Raw genomic sequence first — 25187 nt, forward strand, 5'->3', positions numbered from 1 at the left:
GGGATTACAAGTGCCCACCACCATGTCTGGCTAATTTTTGTATTTTTATTAGAGACGGGTTTCGCCATGTTGGACAGGCTAGTCTTGAACTCCTGACCTCAGGTGATCCACCTACCTCAGCCTCCCAAAGTGCTGTGATTACAGGCGTGAGCCACTGCACCCAGTCTCTGATGATAGTTTCTTTTGCTGTGCAGAAGCTCTTTAGTTTAATTAGGTCCCGTTTGTCAATGTTTGCTTCTGTTGCAATTGCTTTTGATGTTTTTGTCATGAAATCTTTGCCCATGCCTGTGTCCTGAATGGTATTGCCTAGATTTTCTTCTAGAGTTTTCATAGTTTTGGGTTTTACGTTTAAGTCTTTAATCCATCCAGAGTTAATTTTTGTATAAGGTATAAGGAAGGAGTCCAGTTTCAATTTTCTGCATATGGCTAGCCAGTTTTCTCAAAACTATTCGTTAAATAGGGAATCCTTTCCCCATTGCTTGTTTTCTCAAGTTTGTTGAAGATCAGATGGTTGTATATGTGTGGTCTAATTTCTGAGATATCCGTTCTATTTCATTGGTCTGTGTGTCTGTTTTTGTACCAGTACCATGCTGTTTTGGTTACTGTAGCCTTGTAGTATAGTTTGAAGTCAGGTAGCATGATGCCTCCAGCTTTGGTCTTTTTGCTTAGATTTGTCTTGGCTATATGAGCTCTTTTTTGGTTCCATATGATTGTTTTGTATTTTTAAATTTTATATTTTATTGTGGTTAAATACATTCACCCTAAAATTTACCATTTTAACCATTTTTAAGTATACCGTTCAGTGGCATTCAGTCCATTCGCATGGTTGAATGATGATGCAGCCATCATCACTGTCCACCCATAGAACGTTTTTCATCTCCCTAAACTGAGGCTGTGTCCCATTAAACACTCATTCCCCATTCTCCCCGACCCAGCCCCTGTAATCCCCATTCCTTCTGTCTCTGTGGATTCAACAACTCTAGGGGCCTCCTATCAGTGGAATCCTGCACTATTCGCCCTCTGTGACTGGGATCTCACTCAGCATAATGTCTTCAAGGGTCATCCATGTCATAGCCTGTGTCAGAATTCCTCTCCTTTTTAAGGCTGAATAATGGTCCACTGAATGGCTGGGCTGCATTTTGTTTATCAGTTCATTTGCTGAAGGACACCTGGGCAGCTTCTGTCTCTTGGCTGATGTGACTAAGGCTGCTATGAACATGGGTGTGCAGGTATCTCCTAGGGAGGCTGCTTTCTGTTCTTTGGGGTAGATACCCAGAAAGTGGGACTGCCGGATCAAATGGCCATTCTATCAAGTTTTCGAGGGCCCACCCTACTTTTCCACAGCGGCTGCACCATTTGACACTTGGTGGGGGCATTTTGAGGGCAGGACTGTGTCAGGCTGGCCTGTGAGACCTGTGCACAGGGAGTGACTCCACAACTTGGCTGAGGGACTGCGATGTGGCTGTATCTCGCCAACTGCACCTCCCATCACTTCCTCATCACACCCTGTGCCCGGCCAGGCTGAGCTCTTAGGTGCTCCCATGAGTGCCCTTCCCCAGCCCTGTGTCTTTGCACAGGCTCTTCCCCTTGTGGGACGTCCCCTGCCCAAGGCCTGCCCCACGGGCGCACTGCCTGTGGTCACTCCCCGGGCCCTCAGCCGCCCGCACCATCTTTGTCCCTGTGAGGCGTGGGCTTGTCCACTTGTCCGGGATTCATGACCTTTCTGTCTGCCTTCCTTGACCAGGAACTCCCAGAGCAGGGACTGTCTCACCCGGCTCAGGATCCCCCGAGCCAGTGAGCCCCTGAGGCAGAGTCGGGGGTCCCATCGCCTGCTGTAGACTAAGGGTCTGAGCAGTGCCCACGTCAGTGTATGAGTCAGCCTGGCTGCCATGACAAATACCACAGCCTGGGCGGCCTATGAAGACAGACGTTGGACTCTCACACTTCTGGAGGCTGGAAGTCTCAGATGGAGGTGTGGAGAGTGGGCTCTGTTGGGGGCTGCCTCCTCATAGATGGGGCCTTCTCACTGTGGCCTCCCACGGAAGGCAACAAGGAGCTCTTTGGGCTCTACCCTCATGACCTGACCACCTCCTGAGGGCCCAGCTCCTAATACATTGCCTTGCAAGTTAGGATTTTATCACACAAATTTGGGGGCGGGGGGCACAAACATTCGGACCATAGCAACGAGTGACAGGCCTTGGTTTCCTGAGGCCTAAGCGGGGAGGCCCCGCCGTGTGTTCTGGAGAGTTGCAGCTGGACCCGAGGCCACGTGGTGGGACATGGCACTAGGCAGTGAGACGTACATTTAGCCACACTGAGTGGGAAAATGTCATGCACCTTCCTTCCTCCGCTTCCCTCAGCCTCATCAGCATGACTCAGACAGTGGCGCTGTTGGCAGATGCCCTGCAGACCACGAGTTGTCTGGTGGGTCCCGGGGACTCAGGTGGGCAACAGGTCACTGACCCACAAAGTCAGCCACGTGGGGTGCAGAAGGCGAGGCCCCCACCTGGTACAGCAGAGCCCTTCCCCCATGTCTAGTTTGGATTTTTGCTGCCCTAGGCACAGAGAGCATCTATTGGCATCATTTTTAAAAACGGTGGTACTATGGATACATTAAATTTCCATCTAGACCATTCTTAAGTGTGCCATTCTGTGGCACTAAACACATACACTACACAGTGCTGTGCATCCAGCAACGCCATCCATCCACAAGACCCTCTCATCTTCCCAATTTAAGCCGTGTCCCCTGCAACACTCACTCCCCAGCCCCTGGCGCCCACGCTTCTACTTCCCATCTCTATGAAGTTGACAACTCTTGCGACCGCATCAAAGTGACATCCTGTGATATTTGTCCTTCTGGGACTGGGCACGGTGTCCTCAAGAGCCATCCGGGCTGTCGCCTGTGTCGGGATTTCATTTCTTCTTAGGACTGAGTAATAGTTCATCGTCCGTATAGATCACGTTTTGCCCATCTGTTCATGTTTATGGACGCAAGGGTCGTCTCCTCCGCTTGGCTGGTGGAGATTCTGCTGCTGTGAACGTGGGTGAGCACATACGCATTAGTGTTTTTAAGGGTCTTGTCAGCAGCTCCGTGGCAGATGACCTCAGAGCAGGGACCAGGTGCCAGGCCCCATGCACAGCACTTTCCACCAGCTGCTTTATTCATTCCTCACCACATTGGTTCTTCACCACCTGTGAAGTGGGAGCTCTTACTGTCCTGATGTGCTGAGGAGGAAACGCGTCAGCCATGAGAGGCCCCTTGCCCATGATGCCGGCCTCCAGGCTGGGTGCCAAGTCCTTCGGAACCCGCATCATCAGTGCTCCTGGAGCGCGTCTGTCTTGGTCCATGGGGGCCGCTCTCACAGGACATCACAGCCCAGTGGCCTATACACAGCAGACATTGATTTCTCACAATCCTGGAGGCTGGAGGTCCCAGATGAAGGCACCATCAGATTCAGTGTCTGGGCAGGGCTGCTTCCTGGTTTATTGATGACGTCTTCTCACTGTGTCCTCACACACCGAAGGGGCGAGGGAGCTCTCTGAGGTCCCTTTTGTAAGAGCACTAATCCCATTCATGAAGCTTCCACGCTCATGAAGTAATCACCTTCCAAAGGCCTCACCGCCTAACACCCTCATATTGGGGGTGAGGACTTCGACACATGAATTTGGGGAGCACAGGCATCCAGATATAGCAATATGTTAGCACATATCGCTAGCAAAACATAGTCTGTGCAATGTCCACCTTCTGGCAGCCCCGGTTACCCCCAGGTGTCCGTTGCAGGTATTTGCTTACCTTTTCTCTTCCAGGATCCAACCCAGAATCATGCATTGCAGTTGGCTATCATGTGTCGTTGTCCTTAATAGCCTTTATTCTGGAATGTTCTCCCTACCTTTTTTCCTTTTCTGTCTTTCTTTTGTGCCATGGACACACTTCAGAAGTCCAGACCTGTGGCCCTGTGGCATGTCCCACCATTAGGACTGGTCTGTTTCTTCATGTCTGGCTTTGGCTGAGCATTTTGGGCAAGGGCCTGCCTCAGTGATGCTGGGTCCTTGCCACTGTGCCCATCAGAGGCACCCAGGGCCCACTGGCTCCCAAGTACTTTCAGATTTTAGCACACCCTGTGTGCATCTAGTGGAGATGAAAATTCTCACACATATGTCTTTGCACCCACATGCAAATAGACATGTAACAGATATTCCTGGAAGAGGAACTGTTGGATGGAAATGCCTTCTGCCAAGCCACCCTCCCCAATGGCTGTCCCAATTTCTACCTGTACCAAAAAGGCACAAGTCCCTCATCCCTGGTCCCTCCAAGCCCAGCTCAGGACACTGTCAGTCTTTTAAATATTTGCCAGACCATGGGAAAAGGCGCTTCATGCCTTGCTGGTGCTGCAGAGCCTGAGAGCATTTTCATACATTTCTGGGCCGTTTGTGTCTCTGTGAATTTCCTGTCCCTTTCTTTGCTTATTTTTCTGTTGGGTTGTTTGTCTTTATTGATTCAGGAGGCCGACAGGGCGTGTGGTCTGTGTTTTGCAGGCAGGGAGATGGATCGCTATTGGTTTTAGCATGTGTTCTTCTTGCCGGCAGGGGCTGGGCTGAGCTGTGTGTGGAGGGGCTGTGGGTGTGGAGAGGGAGGGGCAGCAGGAGGCGGCCCAGTTTCCGGCCTGGGCCTCCCTGGGGACAGAAGGCAGGGTGTGGTGGAGGGGTGGCACCTCCCAACAGGGAGACACAGCACCATACCCTCCGATCCTCCCTGGTGGATTTTCTCACTGTGTCTCTGTGCTCACCCTGCCCTGGGGCTGCCTGAGACCTCTGGAAGGGAGTTGGCAGGCTTAGTCCAGGCCTTCAAGGCTTCCCTCATGGCCCCTCAACATCCTCTGCTTGCCTTTGTTTCCGCCTGATCTCAGAGCCTCTGCACCTCCATCCCCTCTTCAGCTGTGTCCTTCAGTGCTTGGTGCAGATGTCCTGTCCTCACGAGGCCCTCGGCCCGCCAGTGCCCACGGCAGTTGCAGCAGCCACAGAGGGCACTCACGTCACTGTTCACTGTTTGTCACCCCCCCCAACCTGCCAGCTTCATGCATGATGAGACCCCCATGTCCCCATGTGCCTTGCTCTGACACCTGACAGGTGCTCCCCCCATGGACAAATGCACTGGTGTTAGTGGCACTCAGGACTGTGGTGTGGACAGGGACACTGCCTAACTAGCCCAGCCATCACCTGCCTGGGTTGTTTCCATGGTGGCCAGCTCCCTGTTGACACCTCAGGGGGCTCTGGGAATCACTCTCTCAAGGGGCATTTGCAATGCTCATTGTCCTGCAGAGATGCTGTCGGGTGGCCAGGGCATGGGCCCAGGTGGAGCTGGGCAGCCTGGACGTGTGCAGAGGACAGAGGGATGAGGGACAAGGAGAGCGGGACCCAGGGAGGAGCTCCAGCCAGGCTGGGGTCTGCAGATCCGGAACCAGGAGGAGGAGAGTGGGACCCGGGGCGGAGCTCCAGCCGAGCTGGGGTCTGCAGATCCAGAACCAGGAGGAGGAGAGTGGGACCCGGGGCGGAGCTCCAGCCAGGCTGGGGTCTACAGATCCGGAACCAGGAGGAGGAGAGTGGGACCTGGGGAGGAGCTCCAGCCGGGCTGGGGTCTGCAGATCCGAAACCAGAAGTTTGCTCTCAACCTGGGAGGCCTGGTGTGCCCCAAAGAGGACACTGTGTGCTGGAGACTGGGAGGCTAGCCTGGCAAGGAGTGGAGGGCCCTTGAGGGTGGGATGGGGACCTCCTGTCTCTACCAGGAGAGATACGGACTGGCAGGCAGGAGGGGGCAGGAGAAGAGATGCCCCACAGGGGACGGGGAGAAAGCTCCCTTAATGGGGACATGTGCTGGGGCACCAGGGTGTAGGTCTCCTGATGAAAAGGGGAAAGCTGCTACTATGGGTTGAATTGCATTCCCACTAAGTTAAGCCCTGACACCTCCGCATGTGACCTTATTTGGCGGTAGGGTCACTGTGGGATGGAACTCGTCCAGATGAGGTCATGCTGGATTTGGGAAAGGAGAAGAGGGAAGGTGATGTGAACTCATGCGGGGAGGAGGCCAGGTGATGTCGGAGGCGGAGACTGGAGTGACGTGGCTGCAGGCTGAGGCTCATGAGGATTGCCGGCCGCCAGCAGAAGCAGGAAGAAGCCAGGAAGGTTCTTCCCAGAGCCCCAGAGCCTGCATTGTCCTCACAACCCCTGATCCGGGACTTCTGGTTTCCAGAACCTGGGAGAGTAAATGCCTGTTGTTAAGCCACTGTCTGTGGCACTGTGTCACAGCAGCGACAGAACATCCATCGAGTCAGGAACTGGGGAACAAAGATGCCAATTACCGAGTGCCCGCCACATGCCCGGGTAGGGGCCAGGCACTTTCACAGGCATCATCTCATTTAGTCTCCCTGCAACCCAGTCCGTGGTATCCCCATTTACAGATGAGGAAACTGAGGCTCTAAGAGGTTCAGTCGCTGGGCCCAGGTCCCAGGGCTGTGGAGTGTTGAGGCCTGTTGCAGGCCCAGGACTGAGTTACTTGAGGGAAGACAGCAGGGTAAGGGCCTTGCTTCATGATGTGCGGCATTGCTAGGGGGCAGGAGTGCCGGTGAAGGAGGGTGGCGGTGGGCAGGCCTTCTGCATTCTGTTTTCGGACTGTGAGGTGCCCAAAGCTTCCCCATGGAGGCATCCAGCACTCAGAGGGAGGCTGGGGGCCCAGTGCTCAGGAGAGGCCACGGCTGGACATCCTTCTCCAGGGACTGGATGGTCTCAGATCCCTCTAAACCTAAGGTTTTACAATCCTGAAAAAGCACTGGTGTCTTCCTTGCTTTAAGTCTCAGTGAAAATCTCTCCCGCCTGACCCTGTCTCAGGGTCTGATCTCATTACTTCTCAGCTTTTAAGCAGTGTTCAGAAACGAAGATGTGAGTAATTGTACCCCATCCATGCCCCCGTGATGGTTGGCAGCCACAGTGCTGGGCTGTCAGGGAGTGAAGGGTTGTGTGCCGGGGAGGGGGTGAGCATGAGTGATCGGGCGGGGGGGGGGGTGATTGCAGCTTCATGGGACCATGCACGCTGTTTCCTTTCTAACCAGGTCCCGCCTGTGTCACTTGAGCCATCCTGCTAGCACACCCCACCTCCACAGAGAGATGTTCAGGCACCCTGAGGCCTGAGCTCAGCCAGCACAGCTGTGCTTGGGGATGCAGGCTGCTGCACTGGGGATGCAGGCTGCTGCGCTGGGGATGCAGGTTGCTGCGTTGGAGTTGCAGGCTGCTGCGCTGGGGATGCAGGCTGCTGCGCTGGGGATGCAGGCTGCTGTGCTGACGCCAGCAGAGGGTGGCTAAGAGCATGTGAGAGAGTCAGGGAGGGGTCGGGGGTCCTCCCAGACCCTTGTCAGTCCTGCCTGCCCTCCGTGTGCATAAACAGCTCATCCCCCTCTTTTACTAAAGTCATCATAGTTCTCGTCCTCATCCCCACCCTGGCAGGATGCAGCTGTAGAGGTTAGGAGAGAATTTTCTGCACTGCAGGTGGCGACCCAGTCCCTGGTAGGAAATCAGTTTACTGGGTCGCAGCAATGTGCGTTATATAAGAAGGTGAGTTGAGTAGAAAGTAGTAGAGCACATCACAAGGAGTAAAGGTGTTTTCTGTGAATTTTTTGTTCGCTACTTACATAGAGTATCAGATAAGTTGCTGCTGCATGTGGTCAGCTGAGAAATTGTACCCCACCCCAGCATATCAGGTCCTGATCCCTGTGACCTGTGAATATTGCCTTATTTGGAAAAAGGGTCATTGCAGATGGGATTACACCAGGATGCTGAGATGGGGAGCTGGTCCCGGATGATCTGAGTGGGCCCTGAGTGTCATCACAGTTATTCTAAGAGAGAGGCAGAGTGGGGTGACCACAGAGCCAGAGACTGGAGTGATGCTGCCGCCACCAGGAAATGCAGGCAGCCGCAGGAGCGGGGCAAGGTAAGGGCAGCCTCCCCTAGAGCTTTCGGGGGAGCTCAACCTTGGGGCCACCTTGCTGTCCACAGTCAGGAAATACAGGCCGCCCCAGGAGCTGGGCAAGGCAAGGATAGCCTGCCCTAGAGCCTTCGGGGAGCTTGACCTCGGGGCTGCCTTGACAGCAGCCCAGCGATACGGATTTTGTATTCCAGTCCTGGTTGCACTGCCCTCTGCCCAGACTGTCTCTCCCCTCCCTGAGCCTGGCCAATTCCTCCTCCCTCTCACAGCTGGACTCTGACACTACCTCCTCCAGGAAGCCCCCCTGCTCCCTCCAGGCCAGGTCAGGTCACCCTGTGCTTCCCTGGGTGCCGTCAAGCACACCCTGGGCTCGGGCCAGGCTGCCTCCATTCAAGCTCCAGTAAGGTGGGGCCAAGCATGGCGCCATCTCACGGTGTCTCAGGGAAGCTTAGACAACCTGATACTCTAAAAAGCTGTGGAAAGGCCCGGATCAGTGCCTGGCGCTGGTGCCCGCTCTCCCTGCCATAGCCACTGCAGTTGTTGGGCTTGAGCCAGGAGGACACTGAGGGCCCAGGCAGGACTCAGAAGGCCGACCTCTCCACATGCCCCTCCCCCGAACATTACAGAAAATCCCCTTAACGTGATGGCCTCAAAGCAACGTGATGTTTCCCAGTATGGGCCATCCCGAAACTGGTGTCAGACGCGGCCGGGCCTCGGCCATCCCGCGTCTCCATCCCTGGCCCTCTGAGCCATCAGTACCTGCTGGCTGAGTTCCTTCTAGACTCGAGTGTTCCCCTTCCAGCCTGAGACCACCAGGGCCTCCCTTGGGGGCTGCCTTTGAATAAACTCGATGCTTAGGGGTGGACAGCAGGCTGGAGGCGAGGGGGATCTGAGGCTCCTTCTCTGTGGGAACCCCAGGCAGTGCTGAGTGCTGGGAGCCTGCAGGGCACCAGCCATGCTGACTAGCGGAAGCCTGGCTCCAGCAGCCTCCTTGGCCCGTGTCCTGGGCTGGTGCGGTTGGCTTCTCGGTGTCTCCTCTCAGGATTAGGCACAGAACTCTCCAGGCTGCCCCTGCACTCCCATCCATACAATGACGGGGAGAGGGGTGGCTGGTGATCACTATGGCCTCTTCTAGCCCTGACACTTCTCAAGGCCAGCCCTCCCAGGACCCCAGAGCCACAGAGAGAGAGAGGGAGCGTACCCATCTCCGCTCCCAGCCCCACTGGCTGCTGCTGAAAGGCGTGTCCGCAGGAGACTCATATGTGCATATAGTTGGCTTGCGAACAGTCATGATGACAGCACAGTGTGGTGGGCTTTGGGGTGAGGTGTCAAGGTTTCAAGTTCTGTGCCCCGGATTTCTCCCTGAATCTTAGAAACACCATCTTTAAACACCTGTCTTACAGCGTGTCTTAGTCTAATTGCATGAATCAGTATGGTAGCTACTGGCCACGTGTGATTATTTAAAATGAATTAAAATCAAATAAAATCTAAAACTGTTTTGCATGGTGCTGGCCATGTTTCAGGTGTGCAGGGGCTGCACAAACTGGAGGCAGATGTGCTGGGTGTGCAGGTGCCACACATCCTACGACGGGGTGCTGGCCTCTGATTCGCCTGTGCACGGGATTTGATTGAGTGACAGAGGGAGGGGGGCATACGTATTTTTGCCTTTTATTCCTTTTCCCTTAAAGGTGGCATTGAGAGTGTTTCCTCTGATGTCAAATTATAAATGTCAAAACTCGGGGAAATGTTAAAAGGAACATTTCCTGCCCCTAGCGCCTAGACACACCCACCGTGTGTGGTTCTCCAGGACCTCTGCCCCCAGCCTCAGGTCCCTGGATGGGCACGGCCTATGGGGGCACTGGCAGCCCAGTCAGGGGAAAGCCAGGGACAGCCAGGTAGGATGTGTGGTCTCGGTGCAGCTCAACGAAGCCCCACAGACTGGTGGCTTCTAAACAATAGACATTTATTTTTCCCAGTTTTGGAGGCTAGAAGTCCAAGATCAGGATGCCAGCATGGTCGGGCTCTGGGCCCGACTTCTGGGCTGCAGACAGCCACCTTCTCCTCGCACCCTCATATGGTAGGAAGAGCGAGGCAGCCTCTGGCCTCTCCTTACAAGGGCACTCATCCCATGATGAGGCCTCCACCTGCAAGACCTAATTCCTCCCAAAGGCCCCGCCTCCAAATCCCATCACACTGGGGTTCAGGATATCAGCGTGTGAGTCTGGAGGAGGGAACTCCACATTCAATCCATGGCAGTGGCCTTGGGCTAGACAATGACTTCATCTCTTTCCTGCCTTGGAGAGCCAGGGCAAGGAGACCAGCTGTGCAAGGTCACTGAAGGTTTAGTGCATTCGTGTTTTAGAGCCTGGGAGAACATCGATAACCAGCAGGTCCCCTGGTTGAATTAAAATTAAATAAAATCTAAAACTGTGTTCAGCATGGTGCTGGCCATGTTTGGTATGCAGGGGCCACGCGAGCTGGAGGCAGCTGTGCTGGGTGTGCAGGTGCAACGCATCCTATGACGGGGTGCTGGACTCTGATTCGCTAGATAGAGACACGTCTTCTTGTGGTCACACCCACCTGGAAGCTCAGAATGTGACCTTGTTTGGGTGTTTCCGTATGTAATTACGGTAAAGATGGAGATGAGGTCATTGTGGATGAGGGCAGACCCTAAATGCAGTGACTGGTGTCCTCATAAGAGACAAAAAAGGACACGCAGAGACACACAGGGAAGACAGCCCGTGACGGTGGGGGCAGAGACGGGGGCCCTGCAGCCACATGCCAAGGGGTGCCTGGAGCCACCCACAGTGGGAAGAGGAAGCCTGAGTCTCCCTACACCCCTGTGGAGAGCAGGGCCCTGCTGGCACCTTCATGTCAGACTTCTGGCCCCCACAACGGCGAGATAATTGTTATCTGTTGTTTGAAGCCCCCATTTCAGGGACCCCTGGTGCAGGCTGTGACTCCCAGCACACGGGGCTGTGGGGGTTTTGAGCTCACTCGTGCTGCCCCTACATATGGAGGAAGGGTCAGCAGACACTCCCCACCCCCACCACACCTCCCCCACCCCGGGTGCCTTTTGAGAACCCCTTTCCTGAAGGGAGACAGGTGTGTGTCTGGCGTATAGTGTGGCGGGAGTCTATTTCAGTGTGCTGGGAAGGGCTTGGCTCTGCCTCTCCCTGGGCAGAGGGTGGCAGCTGCCACGTGACCCTGTGGGAGACCTGTGGGCCACAGAGGCTCTTCCCCGGCCCACTGCTGCCCGAGCCTCTGTGGGTGCCAGGCCCAGCCACGCAGAGGGAGAGCCGCTGACCCGCTGGCCCTTCACAAGCAGCCACGCTCCATGGGAGTGCCAGGGGGAGACACAGGTAAAGCCCCGAACTGCGCTTTTGCCCAGACCATCTGGCTAGGAGCTGTGAGCTCCATGAATCAGATTCAGGGGTCTGGCGGGAAAGGACGGGTCCAGTCAAGTTGTGCCATGCATGAAGCTTGTGAGCGCCAGCGCCACGGGCGCCAGTGGGTGCAGGCTTCGGGGACACTCTCTACGGGCAGCACTGTGGGGTGAGGAGGGTGACCCCCATTATACAGGTGAATCAGCTGAGGCTGGGGACGGGAAGGGTCTGGTCCAACCTCACACGGTGCTGGTGTCGGAGCTGCGTCTGGACTCCAGCGCCCGCTGACCACAGCGTCTGGCCCTCCCTCCCTCCCTTTTCTTTTTTCCTTTAAGCTGCTGGTTCTTACCCATGGGCAGCTGTGCTCCTGTGCTCCCAGGGGGATACATGGCAATGTCTGCAGGCATTTTTTTTTTTTTTTAGACAGGGTCTCACTCTGTGACCCAGGCTGGAGTGCAGTGGCGTGAACATGGCTCACTGCAGCCTCAACCTCCTGGGCTCAAGTGATCCTCACATCTCAGCCTTCCAGGTAGCTGGGACTAAGGTGCACGCCACCATGCCTGGCTAATTTTTAATTTTTTTAGTAGACACAAGGTCTCACTTTGTTGCCCAGGTGGGTCTTGAACTCCTGGGTATAAGCAATTCTCCCATCTCAGCCTCCCAAATTGCTGGGATTACAGGTGTGAGCCACGTGCCTGGCCATCTGGAGACATTTTTGATGGTCACAGCTCAGGAGGGCGTGCCTCTGGCATCTGGCAGGAAGAGGTCAGGCCACTGCTGAGTGTCCCACGGTGCACAGGACACCCCGCAGTGGGGACTGGCTGGCCCGGTGTCCTGCTTGGGGAAATAGCATGAATGCCGCAGTTCCCCTGATATTAACATAAAAGACACAGGGCCCATCAGGCTCCTTAGATACGAATGACGAGCAAGTCCAATAGCTCCAATCCTGCATGTTGACCAGGCGGCCTGTAGGGTGAAGGTCATGGCAAAATGTGGGCGGCTAGGGAGACAGGAGAAAAGGGGGGCAGGTGGAGTAAGATGAGGGGAGAGGGAAGGGAGGGGAGGGAGAACAGTAGGGAGCCTGGACCCCTGGAAGCAGAGCTGGGGGTACACAGGGGAGGGGGCCTCGGTGGGCCTGACACAGTGCCATGGCCTCCAGCAGCTCCCCCCTTCCCCTGAAACATTCCCCACTCCGTGTGGGGAGAGGCCTGGTGCCCAGCAGGGCCTCATCTCTGAGCAGCCAGACCAGAATCTTCCTTCTCTGGTGCCCTCCTTCTGGCCTGTGGGGTCTGCCCTGTGCAGGGGAACTGGGACTCTTGGCCATAGCTCCCCCGTCAGCGCCTCACACTCTGAAACTCTGTGGAATGCTACTGAAGGGAGCAGCCCTGGCTAGGGCAGTGGCAGTGGCTCTGGAATCCAACCCATGAAGCTTCAAGCCCTGACTCTGCCTGACCTCACTGTGGGGACTGCCAGAGACACTTCCGTGCCCATGAGGCCCCCAGAAAAAGGGGGTTGGCTGTGTGGCTCCTCCCTCCCAGGGTGTTGTGAACTGAAAGAGGAGACACGTAAGTGTGTTCCCAAAAGCACCAAGCTGCAGGTCCCCCAAGGCTGCCCATGCACATCCGAGTGTGAGTTCTCCCTCCTGCCCGGGAGGATGAGCTTGTGTGGCCAGGGTGCTGGAGCGTTCTGAGGAGAGCCATGGATTCCCAGAGGGGACAGCAGGTGACAATGTCCGTGTCCTAAATGGAATTTCCATGGCAGAGCCTGGGCAGGCCTCTCCAGCTCAGCTGAGTCTGCGATGCTTCTCAGGCCCACTGTGCTTCCACCACCTGTGGACAACTGTGCTGGACGGACCATCACACTGATGGCAGAGCTGACCATGACCATCCCAGAGGCAGCCCCAGCGCCAAGGCCCCAGGCAAACCTGCGGCCATCAACACTGCAGATCACGATGCACATGCAAAGCAAGGGTATCCACAATTAAAACTCGCAGTCAGGTAGATGTGATTCTATTTATGTAAAATTATTCGTGTAAAATTATAGTAAAACCAAGAAAAACCTGTACATCTCTTAGAAGAACCCTCGGAAGTGCATCTTCATGACAGTGGGTCAGGCGATGGTTTCTTAGAAAAGACGCCAAAGCACAAGCCATCATAACAAGACATAGACGACTGGATTTCATCAAAAATCTCTGTGATGCCAAAGACATGGTGAGGAAAGTGAAAACACAACTCACAAAATAGAAGAAAATCTTTGCAAATTAGCAAGCTGACATGGGACTTGTATCTCGAATATACGAATAACTCTCATCCCGTAATCCTATCAAGACAACCAAGTTAAAAAATGGGCAAAGCATCTACATTAACATTTTTACAAAGAAGATTCCCAAAGGGAGAATCTGCACATGAACCACGCCCAGCATCATTCGCCCACAGGGAACGGCACATCGGAACCTAGTGAGACACAACTACAGATCCACTAGGATGGCTGGATCACAATCACAGGCACACCCAGAGCTGGCTGTGGGGATGTGTAGAAATCAGAACCCAGTGTGGAAAACAGTCTGACAGTTCCTTGACATGTGGCACACAGAGTGACCACAGGACCCAGCAACTCCACTCCTGGGTATCTACCCAAAAGACATGCAAACCTATGTCCACAAGAATATTCACACTCGAATGTTCATAGCAGCGTTATTCATAGTCACCAGAAAGTAGACACAGCCCCAAAGTTCATCAGCTGACTAATGGATGAGCCACATGGTGTCTGTCCATACAACGAATATTTCTCAGCCATCAAAAGGAACGAGGCACTGATGCCCGCCACACCACAGATTCTCCCTGAAAACATGATGCCGAGTGAAAGAAGTCAGTCGCAAAGGACCACGCGGTGTGGGATTCCGTTCACATGAAATGCCCGGAGCAGGCAAATCCACAGAGACAGACTGGTGGTTACCAGGGCCTGCAGAGGGAGAGTGGGAATGACAGTAAAGGATGCAGCATTTCTTTTTGGGGTGATGGAAATTCTCTAAAATGGATTATGGTGATCAGCACACAGCTCTGTGAAATACCAAAAGCCATTGAGTGTGCATTCCAAACAGGCAAATTGTACTGCTGTGTGAGTTATAGCTCAATGAAGTTACGACTTTCACATGTGTACACCGAGCACGTCTGCAGAGCTGGGTAGGCTCTGTGGAGGCGCCGAGAATGTTTCTGAAAGCACATCGAGGCGCTGCCTTATGAGAAGACAGATGAATTATTCTAGGATGCGATGTCATATTGTATGTCCCAGGTGTGAGAGTGTGTGGTTTTGTTTGTTGCCTACAGAAACATGTGGTAGAGCCGCCACTGAGCTGTTAAGAGGGGCCGTCTCAGAGTAAAAGGGAAGCAGGGGATTTTAAATTTTCCTTCAATTTTGATGTACTGTTTAGGTTTCTAACCATGAGTAGCATTCCTTAGGTCATCAAAACGAAGTTATTTTTGTCGTTGAAACCAAAGGAACCGTGTCTCCGGAGGTTAGCAAGGATCCCGGGCAGGGCTCCCACCCCACGCCACCTCCTGCCCCTCCTCTTGGCCTGTCTGGGTGGAGCCGGGACCTTGTCTCCCCAGTTGGGCTATGTGGCCGGGTGCCAGCGCACCCCTGCCTGCCCATGTGTAGACCTGTAGGCGTTGGTGTGTGAGCCAGATCCTGTCGGTACAAGGGTGACGCCCCCAGGAGACCCACTTTAAGTCAGGGACTGGCTGCCTCTGTTGTGCAGGTGGTTAGCGAATGCCACAGAGCCACTGCGGCCAGTTTCCCCTGCCCAGCCTGGCTTTCCCTCGGCTCCAGGCCAACCATCCCGACGGCCAGTTTTAATTAGACGTGCCAGAAATGCTTCCCTCACACCAGCCTCCCTTGAGTCAGCAGATCAGGAGAACATGAGAAGGCTTAGGAATTTGAGGGGGAGACGGGAGGGCAGACAGGCAGAAAACCAGTTCTCTGACATAGAGGCCCATAGAGGACAGGCAGGCAGAAAACCAGTTCCCTGACGTAGAGACCCAGGCTCCAGGCCCTACCCTGCCAGTTGAGGGCTGTGTGATCTGGCTAGGTTACTGAGCGTCTCTGAGCCAAGGTTCCCTTGCAAGCAGCCTGAGGGTGACAACGCCTCTCATACCAGCTGGAGAGGGGGCTGGTGCTGTTGTGCCCACACCATACCTGCACAGGGGAGGGTCAGGCAGGGATTAGAGACCCCAAGTAAGGGATGCCAGCTGTCAGGGGAAGAATGCTCTGAGGACTGCAGTTAGGATTAAGGAGTTCAGACCTGGGCAAAGAGGTCTTCCTCCTGCAGTGCTGGGACACGGTGCTGGGCTTTCAGGGCATTAACCACGTACAGAGGACTGCTCCACACCAGGAGAGCAGCAGCAGGTAGGAAGGAGGCTTGCAGAGTGGGAACGCCAGGGGAGGTAGGCACGGCTTCCGGGAAGGCGTCCCCCACTGGTCAGGTCCCAGGCGGATTTGCCACCCCTAGGGTTCGTTCGCCCCTCACCTTTCTCCCTCTCCCATCCCCTCATCCACGTGGTGGGGCATGGTGGAAAGGACCAGGGTCAGAGAGGCCTGGGTCCCAGTGGCCTGGGGAGGTGCATTCCTGCTTGGAACCTCTGTTTGCCCATCGGTAAATGGTGAAGAGAGAACAGGTCCCAGCTGTGCAGGAGGAAAAGAACAATTGGACTAAAGTGGCAGGTACCATGGAGGGTCTGACAGTGGATGGTGTTAAGAAGTGAATGTTCATGTCCCCCCAGCATTCACACTCTGAAACCCAAACCCCCAGGGTGATGGTGTTTGGAAGAGGGGCCTTGGGGAGGTGATGGGGTTTAGATGAGGTCGTGAGGGTGGGGTCCTCGTGATGGGACTCCTGCCCAGAGTGCTCTCTCTGCCTCATGAGGACACCGTAAGAAGGCGGCCATCTGCAAGCCAGTAAGGGAGCCCTCACCAGGGACCAACCATGCTGGTGCCCTGATATCAGACTCTTAGGCTCCAGAACTGTGGGAGGTAAGTGTCAGTCTCTTTTTTTTTTGAGACGGAGTCTTGCTCTGTCGCCCAGGCTGGAGTACAGTGGCACGATCTCGGCTCACTGCAAGCTCCGCCTCCCGGGTTCATGCCATTCTCCTGCCTCAGCCTCCCGAGTAACTGGGACTACAGGCACCCGCCACATCGCCCGGCTAGTTTTTTTGTATTTTTTTAGTAGAGACGGGGTTTCACCGTGTTAGCCAGGATGGTCTCAATCTCCTGACCTCATGATCCGCCCGTCTCGGCCTCCCAAAGTGCTGGGATTACAGGCTTGAGCCACCACGCCCGGCCAAGTGTCAGTCTTTTAAGCCACCCCATCTGGTATTGTTCTGACAGCCCACACAGACCAGGACAGAGGGTGTCCCCTGGGAAATGGAGGATGGGAGCAGGGGACAAAGTGGGGGAATCTTTTCAACCCTCTGTGGCCATTTGGATATGATGGAGATGCACAGGTGACAGCTAGACTCCCCATCCAGGCTGGTGTGGTGTCTCCAGGTCAAGGCTGTGGCCCCATCTTCGAAAGCCTGGGCAGGAGTGGGTTGCAGCTGAGGTGTGGCCAGTATGTGCTTGGGGGCCTATTGGCAGGACCCCAGCCCCCCGGGTCCCTGCACTGGGGACATGTACCACAGCAGCTGGCTGGAGAGAGTGGGGTCCCTGGTGGGACTAGCTCAGCCCCTCAGCTCCTCCCAGAGAGGGAGTTAAGAGCTGGCTTGAGGTCTGGGCAGGTCTTGGTCCAATGCCCAACTGTCGCGGTTTTGCCATTTGCAGCTCCGTGACCTGGGTCGTGGGTGGAGGTGCTGAGTGTAGTCCCTGGTGTTTGCCTGGACACAGGAACTGAAAGATGGCGTGACATGAGTTATTCATCATCACCCCACCCCCCCAACCACTGGACAGTGCCCTGCGGTCACTCAGCGCATTTCCTGTTTCCTATTAGATTTGAGACATATTTACTGGGCATCTGCTATACACTGAAGGCCTAGAGGAGGTCACCTGTTGGACCAGCGTGGCCACTCTGGCTCCAGGCAATGTGACCCTGGGGGACGAGCCCTGGGCTGGGAGCCTGCAGACCCGAGCCTTGGTGTTGGCCTGGCCACAGACTTGCTGCGTGACGTGGGCTGGGCCACATTGTCTGCCTCTGTGTCGGGGGTGCGGCAGGGAGTCAGTGTACATGCTCTGAGCCCTGACCTTCTGGGACGCCTCCCATGAGCTCCCCAGATGCCCCCTGCTCCGGAAGGGCTGCACTCTTCTGGTGATGGAATAACATCCTCCAGGACAGTGGGTGCTGGGGGCACCTGGGCCAGCGGCTGGAGGCCTGAAGAGTCCTGGAAGCAGCAGGAGCTGGGCTGGCATCTGCCCGGAGCCCACAGCCAGCCTGAGCAGGGGCGGTGGCCCAGTACCGTCTCTCCCAGCTCTGCCCCTGGAAGGAAGCCCCCACCCCAACTCACACAAACTTCTGCCAGCTCCGTGTAGTCACCGTCACGTCACTGTTCTCCAAAAGCCCGGCCTCGGGTAGGATCAGTGTCCCACTTTGCACATGGAAAATGGGCTCAGGGAAGTGACCAGGGAGCTGGCCAGTCCCTGGTTGGGCTCTGAGGCCAGCTCTGGCTCTTCCCGCCTGCAGGGATGGTGTGTGGACAGGCCCCCACTTACCATGGTTGGACTTACCATTTTTTGATTTTATAATGTTGCAAAAACAATACGCATTCAGTGGAAACCATACTTTGAATTTTGAATTTTGATCTTTTTCTGGGCTAGCGATCTGTGGTACGGTACTGAGACAGTCAATACTGTACTATAAAACAGGCTTTTCGTTAGAGGCATGTGTCCAGCTGTAGGCTGGTGTAGGTGTTCTGAACATGTTTCCAGTAGGCTGGGCTGAGCTGTGATGTTTGTTAGGTTAGGTGTGGTCAGTGAAGTCTCAACTTAGTGATGTCACGAGCTTGCCCCGGGTTCATCAGGACAGACCTGCAATGTAAGCTGAGACGCACTCCTGCTGGTTTCCCACGCTCCCACGACAGAGCACACAGATGGGGCCTGGACCGGCAGACGTTCATCCTCCCACAGTTCTGGAGGCCAGAAGTCCCAGATCCACGTGCGGGCAGGGTCAGCTTCTTCTGAGCCTGCAAGAAAGGACCTGTCCCAGGGCCCCACTCCTGGCGTCTAAGTCTCCATCTTCTCCTGCTTCTTCGTGTCGTGTTCCCTCTGGTTTCCCACGCTGCCACGACAGAACACACAGGTGGGGGATTGTCTGGGGTTGTCTCTGTGTCAACATTTCCCCTTTTTCTGAACCAATTAGATTGGATGAGGACCCACCCTCCAGATCACCTCGCTTTACCGTAACGATGCCTTTGAAGGCCCTGTTTCCAAACACAGTCATGTGCCAAGGTCCTGGGGTTAGGACTTAAACGTGGGCATCTGGGGGTCCCAGTTTGGCCCACTCAGACGGCTCGAGCTGCCCTCTGGCACCGCTCTTGCTTCCTGCCACATCCTCTTCTGGAAGGAAGGGGCAGCGTGGCCACTCGACTGTTTTTCTCTTCCTGCCTCCCAGAGGACAGGCTCCTCTCAGGCTCTAGGGCCACCAGGTACCCCGCTGCCCTCCGTCTGTGTCTGTCGCTCTGTGAACAGAGCCTATTTGTGGCCAAGAGTGACTTTGTCCTCACGGGCCCCTGCCTCCAGATAGGAAAATCACAGGGTTTTCATGCCAGAAGGAGCTGTGGGATACCCCCACCCGCAGGCCTTGAGGGCGCACCCCAGATCTGAGCGGAGTGGAGTGGCGAAGAGTCGGCTCTTCCCGCTGGGCTGGAAACCCCTTCCCCGACCCCTTAGCCTCGCTCAGGGCTAGTGGAGTTTCAGCTTCCAGAAAGCCCCAACCTCACAAAGCGTCCAGGCAACAAAGCCCCCTGGAGCCAGGGCCTAAGAGAAAATTGTGTGTTTTGATTGTTTGTTTTTAAGAGACAGTGTCACTGTTATTTGCAGCACTGTGCAAAGTATCAAGCAAATGGAATCATTTTCTTTGGTGATTTTAAGATTTTTTTTTAGTAACTAGGAAGCCCGGGCTGGGCACGATGGTTCATGCCTATAATCCCAGCACGTTGGGAGACCGAGGCAGGCGGATCATGAGGTCAGGCATTCGCGGCCAGCCTGACCAACATGGTGAAAACCCGTCTCTACTAAAAATATAAAAATTATCCCAGTGTGGTGGCGGGCGCCTACAATCCCAGCTACTTAGGAGGCTGAGGGAGGAGAATTGCTTGAACCCATGAAGTGGAGGTTGCAGTGAGCCGAGATCATGCCACTGCACTCCAGCCTGGGCAACAGAGCGAGACTCCCTCTCGAAAAAAAAAAAAAAGAAGAAGTAGGAAGCCCGAGACCTGTGCCACAAGACTACATGTCCTCTCCAGCCTTCTTTGGGCTTCTAGATTCTTCCATACCCAGCACCACCAACTCACCTCACCTCAGAAGTGAGACTGGGGCACTCTTCAGCCCCACAGCCCACACTGAGACATGTTTAAGACCAGTGATTGTGCCAGGACAAGAGTGTCCCCGGGACAGCCTGAGGCTCGCTGGGTCACTTGTTCCCATGGCTCAGCATGGGTCTCTAGGGGAGCCTTGACACCGCCGGGCCGTAAACAAAGCCGGAGCCTCATTCTGTTTCAAAGAGGTGCCCTTACTTGCTCAAGGTCACACCATCAGTGGGCCCAGGTAGACAGTGGACAGATCCCCTCACCTGGTGAGTTATTGCATCTGTAAAATAAGGACACTTTGCTTACATTTAGGGTGCAAAGAAAGGTGCTCAGGGCCTGGAGGCTCCAGTGCAGAGCTCAGCACAAGAGTCAATCATTGTCTGTGAATGCGCTGTCAGTACAGAGGGAGCATTTGACGTGGACCTGGAAGGACAAGTAGGGTCTTCCCGGGTGAGATGGGCACACAGTGCTCCCGGGGCAGGAATGGTGGGAGCCCAGGCTGGTGCCGGGACTGTCAAGGACAACTTTGGGAAAGAGTGTGGGATCAGAGGGCAGTGAGGAAGTCAGGGAACCAGGCGGGTACCAGGCTTGGAGTGCTGGTTTGGGGTCTGGGCTGTGTTCTGTGGGGAGCCATGGAAGGTTCTTGAGCAGGGGAGGGGCCTAAGCAGAGGGGTGCTGCTTGTGCTTGAGGCCACCCTCCCAGATCTTGCCACCTTGCCAACATGGAGAGCTTATCTTGGGGACTCCATCACCCTGACTGCCCCCTCGCAGTGAGGCCGACTCAGATTAGAAACTGGGCTGGAGGGAAAAGGGACCGACCCCATGTTTTCCAGCAAGACAGGCCTCCCTACAACCCTGTGGGGCTGGAGGACGAGTCTCATGGGGACCAGCTCCTGCCTGAGCTCTCAGGGGCCTCTAGACATGAGTGTGGAGTGCTCTTCTGTAACTGTCCTCTGGTGTCTCTCCAGGTGGCGGTCAGTGTGCAAGGATCCCTGAGCCCTGGCGTGTGTTGAGCTCATGCTATGTGCCAGGCTCAGTGCCCAGCCTCAGCCTCTGATTCTCACCACATCACCAAGAGCTCAGTACAGCCGTGGTCTTCCTGTGCAGATGGCAGGGAGAGGCTCCAGAGGTGATAACTTTCCCAAGAGCATGTGGCCTGGAGCTAGCAGGGCTGGCCCGGACCATAACACAGGTCTCTGAAAATCACCAGGACTCCTCTTCCTGTGGTTTTGTTTGGCTGTGATGTCCTGCATGAAGCCCAGAGACTCTGGGGCTTGATTCCCTTGAACTGTCCTGAGGTTTACAGTTGATCTCTGGGGTGGGGTCAGCCCATCATTTCTTCCCATGGTGAGCAGCTGGTCCAACAGGATGCTGCGTGGGGGCATAGGAGAGAGGCCCAATGGGAATTGGCCAGGACACCCTGCTTGCATCTAGAGTAAGCGGAGTTGGCTTCTGGATCCATGCCCAGGAGATAATAAAGTCATCCCAGTATGGTTAGGACTTCTCAGTCGAGCCTAGGAGAATGGTGATCACAGGGCATGGGAGAAGCAGTCTTTGGGGCCAGAGGAACACCCAGAGGTGGGTGGAGCCCAGGCAAGGCTGAGAGGAAGGAAGGTTGCAGTGGGGCACTGCAGTGGGTGGAGTCTGCTGGGGGTAGAGCCTGTGGTGGGTGGAGTCTTAGTGAGTAGAGCCTGTGGTAGGTAGAATCTGCAGTGGGTGGAGTCTTAGTGAGTGGAGCCTGTGCTATGTGGAGTCTGCAGTGGGTGGAGTCTGCGGGGGTGGAGCCTATGGTGGGTGGAGTCTTAGTGAGTAGAGCCTGTGGTAGGTAGAATCTGCAGTGGGTGGAGTCTGTGGTGAGTGGAGCCTGAAGCAGGAGAGTCTGCTGTGGGTGGAGTCTGTGGTGGGTGGAGTCTGTGAGTGTGACTTGCAGTGGGCAGGGGCAGTGGGCTGTCAATCAGTCATTGGCAGCTGTCTTTGACTGGAGATGGGTAGCTGGAGAACGGCAGACTTGGGCTTGAATCCTGGCTCTGCCACTCCTCCCTGTGTGGCTTTGGGCTGATCACTAAATTCTCTAAGCTTCCAACTGCCAAACGGGCAAAAGAATATCTACCTCCAAGAGTGGCTGTGAAGATTCCAGGTGAGGTCACGCCAGGCTTTGAAGGGCATTTCCCTTCTTGGATCAAAACAGCAAGTGCCTCCTCCACTTGGAGAAAGTGACTTTACTGTCTCTAAAGAGGTCTGGAGCCAGCCTGTGCAGAGATGGTGAGGAGGCCAGGCGTCGCCACTGAGTCCCCTCTCCTGCCGTCTATACCAGGGAGTTTTTGTAGGAGCAGAGATAAAATGCATGAGGCTGATTTGTAAACTGTAAACTGCTATCCTCATCAAATTTAACTTTTTGCTTGGTGGGCAAGTTCCAGAAATTAGATCAGGAACAATTTGGAACCTAGTATTTTTTTGGAACTGTTTCTCCAGAGCAGGGAAGCTGCTGTGATCGATGTTATGTGCCGCCAAACCTTCCAGAGAGTGAAAACCCCTTTCTCAATGAACTCACATCCTCATGCTATATCCAATCATTGTATCGCTTAAGAAATATTCAGTAACAGAAGCAACTGGGGATTTTGTAACACTTTCTGGCAGCCTTCACTTTTTAAAAGTCCCTTCAGCATCTACCTACAACTGAAAACCGTAGTCCCCGGATGCAGAACATAGGTCGAGCCGTTTGTCTGCAGACAATCATGGTGTGCAAATGCATTTACAGACCCCTTGCAAAATCTCCAAGGTCCTCAAGTAACCCGTTCCTGGTCATCTTGTGTAAGCCCATGTGTGTGATAGCAGAAGTGGGATCGGAGAGGGAGGAGGTGGCCAGCCTTGGGTTTGGAGGGGGAGCTTCTAAGCAGGATGGGATGGGGTTCCTGCCCCTGGGGCACATGCACAGAGGGAGCTGTGTAGAAATGATGTGAGCAAAAGCTTTGCAAAGAGGTCTTCTGATGTCTGGGGCCGTCACTGTGGTGGCATTCTGGTTTTCCATGGCTGCCTAACAAACCACCCCAAGCCTCAGTGGCATACGACAAACATCCTGTTACATTCGTGGGTTGGGAGGGGCTGCCATTCAGAAAGGGCGCAGTGGGCATGCCTTGTCTCCTCTCCACAATGTCTGTGGTTTCACTGGGCAGACCCAAAGGCTGAGAGTGACTCAAGAGCTGGGAGCCAGAATCCTCCGCAGGTGTCTTTGCTGGCACGTCCTGCAGTCAATGCTGGCCATCCACGGGGACTTCCGTGGTCTTTCTGCCAGAACAGCGGCATGTGGGCGCTATGTGTGGCCACAGTGTGGAGTGGTTTGGGCTTCCTCCCAGCATGGCCACCGGGTTCCCACGATGAGCATCCTAAGAAAGCAAGGCAGAAGCCGGGGGTATTTGATGACCCAGCTTGGAAGCTGCCTGGTGTCAGTTCTGTCATGTCCTTTTGGTCAAAGCAGTTGCAGAGGTCCACCCAGGTTCAAGGTGAGGGGCTTTAGACCCCATCAGGTAATAGGAGAAGGGTCAATGCGGTGTTGTAGGAGGGCATGTGAGAACGGTTGTTGTGATCGTCACCTTTGAAGATGCAGCGTGCCACAGGGCTCTGCTCAGGCAGCCCGTGGGGAGGCTCAGAGGGATAAGCTCAGAGGCTTCCAGAAGGACACCGTGGGAGGTGCTGAGATGGCTGGATGCTACTGTCGCATGCTGAGGGGAAGGTGGTTGCAGGTCAGTGTGAGGTGCCTGTGTTCATCCTATTCCCCAAGCACATCCTAGGGTTCAGGCAGTGGCAGGGGGCTGGGCCTCCAGGTGAGCCCAGCAGGCATGGAGCCCACCAGCCCTACAGAGGAGACAGATGTCAAAGGACACATTCTGTGCAGCAGGCGAGCATGACAGGAGGGGTGGCTCATGGACTCAAGTGATCCCCGCCATGAGCTGGTTCACTGGACAGAAAGAGGAGTTTGACTGCCGATGTCCAGGCCAGCCCTGGGAAGGGCACTGAGGGCCAGGGTGAATGACACCTCAGGAGATCGTGGTTTGGGGTGACAGCAATGCCGAGAGGGGCATGTGGAGGTCAGGAGCCTGTGACATTTTCCCGTAATCAGTTTCATCTGCAAATACCTGTGTGCAAGCCCTGCGTCCATCCTCAGGACCCCAAGGCAGAGCCGAGCTGGTTGCGGTCCTCAGGGACCTGTGGTCTGGTCATGGGCAGGTCAAGGACTCAAGGGAGAAGCCAGACTGCACTCCTGGGGAACTGGAAGAGGGCCAGGTCACCTCCTTGTAGGCGTTCCAGGGTGCCCCGCAGGTGTCTCACGTCATCATTGAAATAGAGCTGGGCCAGCCCCGGGAGGAGTGTGCCAGGGCCTGGGGTCCCACGGCGCTGGCACCATGAGCTTCTTGTGTGCCCTTGTGCCCAGAACTGTCCCGTGACTGCTTGGGGACAGGGGCGGTGCCTGCCCAACACTCGGCCCCATGCTGGCCTAGCTCTTGGCAGGGAGAGAGTACCCAGTGCTTCTTTGCTTAACGGGGGATTGAACAGAGGGTTGCCCTGTCTGGCCACATGGGGTCAGAGACCTGCGGAGCCCCCTTGCTAAGCCCAGGCTATGATGGCCGTGGTGAGAATGGGGCCGGCTCCAGAGAGCAGTGTCCTTGGTTCATGGTTATAATTAGCAGCCAGCCCTTAAGTAGGTTAGGAAGGAAGCGCCCGCCTGTGATCTGGCATGATTTTCTAACAAGTAACACTTGGGCAGGGCAGTTGGGAGGCCTGGACCTGCTCTTAAACCGAGGCACGACCTATAAAGTGAGAACCTGAGGGAGGGGATACACTCTAAGGCATGGGCGGGGGTTTTTAAGTCCCGGAAAAGACAGCATGGCAGGATCCATGAAGATGCAAAGTGCGTGTGCCTGCACCCTTTAATTCCATATTCATAAAATTAGCCCAAAGAAAACCCTGTGCCCCAGGGCAGAGCTGGCACAGGGTGCGTGTGGCCCCGTGGTGTGTGAGAGCCTTGCCTGTCTCCTGGCAAGGACTGGCTGAGCACACATCAGCACAGGGCCAGCGTCAGCTCTGGTCTCCTCAGCACCCAGCCCTAGGGAGACAAACCCCTCAGGCATGGCCCTGGCCCATGAGGGCTTCCAGGCCAGGGGAGGCAGACAGGTCAGTGGACAGCAGCCACCCATGTGTCAGGGCTGTGCTGCAATGAAGGTGAGCCGAGCACTGTGATGTGTGCCTGCTTCTGTCCCAGAAGGTGCCTGCCCATCCTCTAATCTTCTAGCTCATGTCACTTCTTCCCAGAAGCCCTCCCTG

The 25187-nt window shown here is 55.2% G+C and overlaps 1 protein-coding gene across 34 annotated transcripts in view; it reads left to right on the forward strand.

The window, feature by feature from the left end:
- Positions 1-25187, forward strand: part of ABLIM2 (actin binding LIM protein family member 2) — a 200200-nt gene that overhangs the window by 20206 nt on the left and 154807 nt on the right. For 25 of the 34 annotated variants that reach the window (XR_004437783.1, XM_033213614.1, XM_033213618.1 and 22 more), the window contains exon 1: positions 11197-11334. The exons of the other annotated variants lie outside the window; for them this stretch is intronic. Coding sequence is in view for 24 of the 25 variants with exons in the window: in XM_033213614.1 (XP_033069505.1) it covers positions 11310-11334 (25 nt within the window). In the remaining variant the exon portion in view is untranslated. Of the gene's footprint in view, positions 1-11196; positions 11335-25187 lie in introns of those variants that run through there. 34 annotated transcript variants of the gene reach the window in all.

Source organism: Trachypithecus francoisi, unplaced genomic scaffold (genome assembly GCF_009764315.1).
Source record: "Trachypithecus francoisi isolate TF-2019V2 unplaced genomic scaffold, Tfra_2.0 Lachesis_group1, whole genome shotgun sequence".
In the NCBI taxonomy this organism is placed as follows: Eukaryota; Metazoa; Chordata; class Mammalia; order Primates; family Cercopithecidae; genus Trachypithecus; species Trachypithecus francoisi.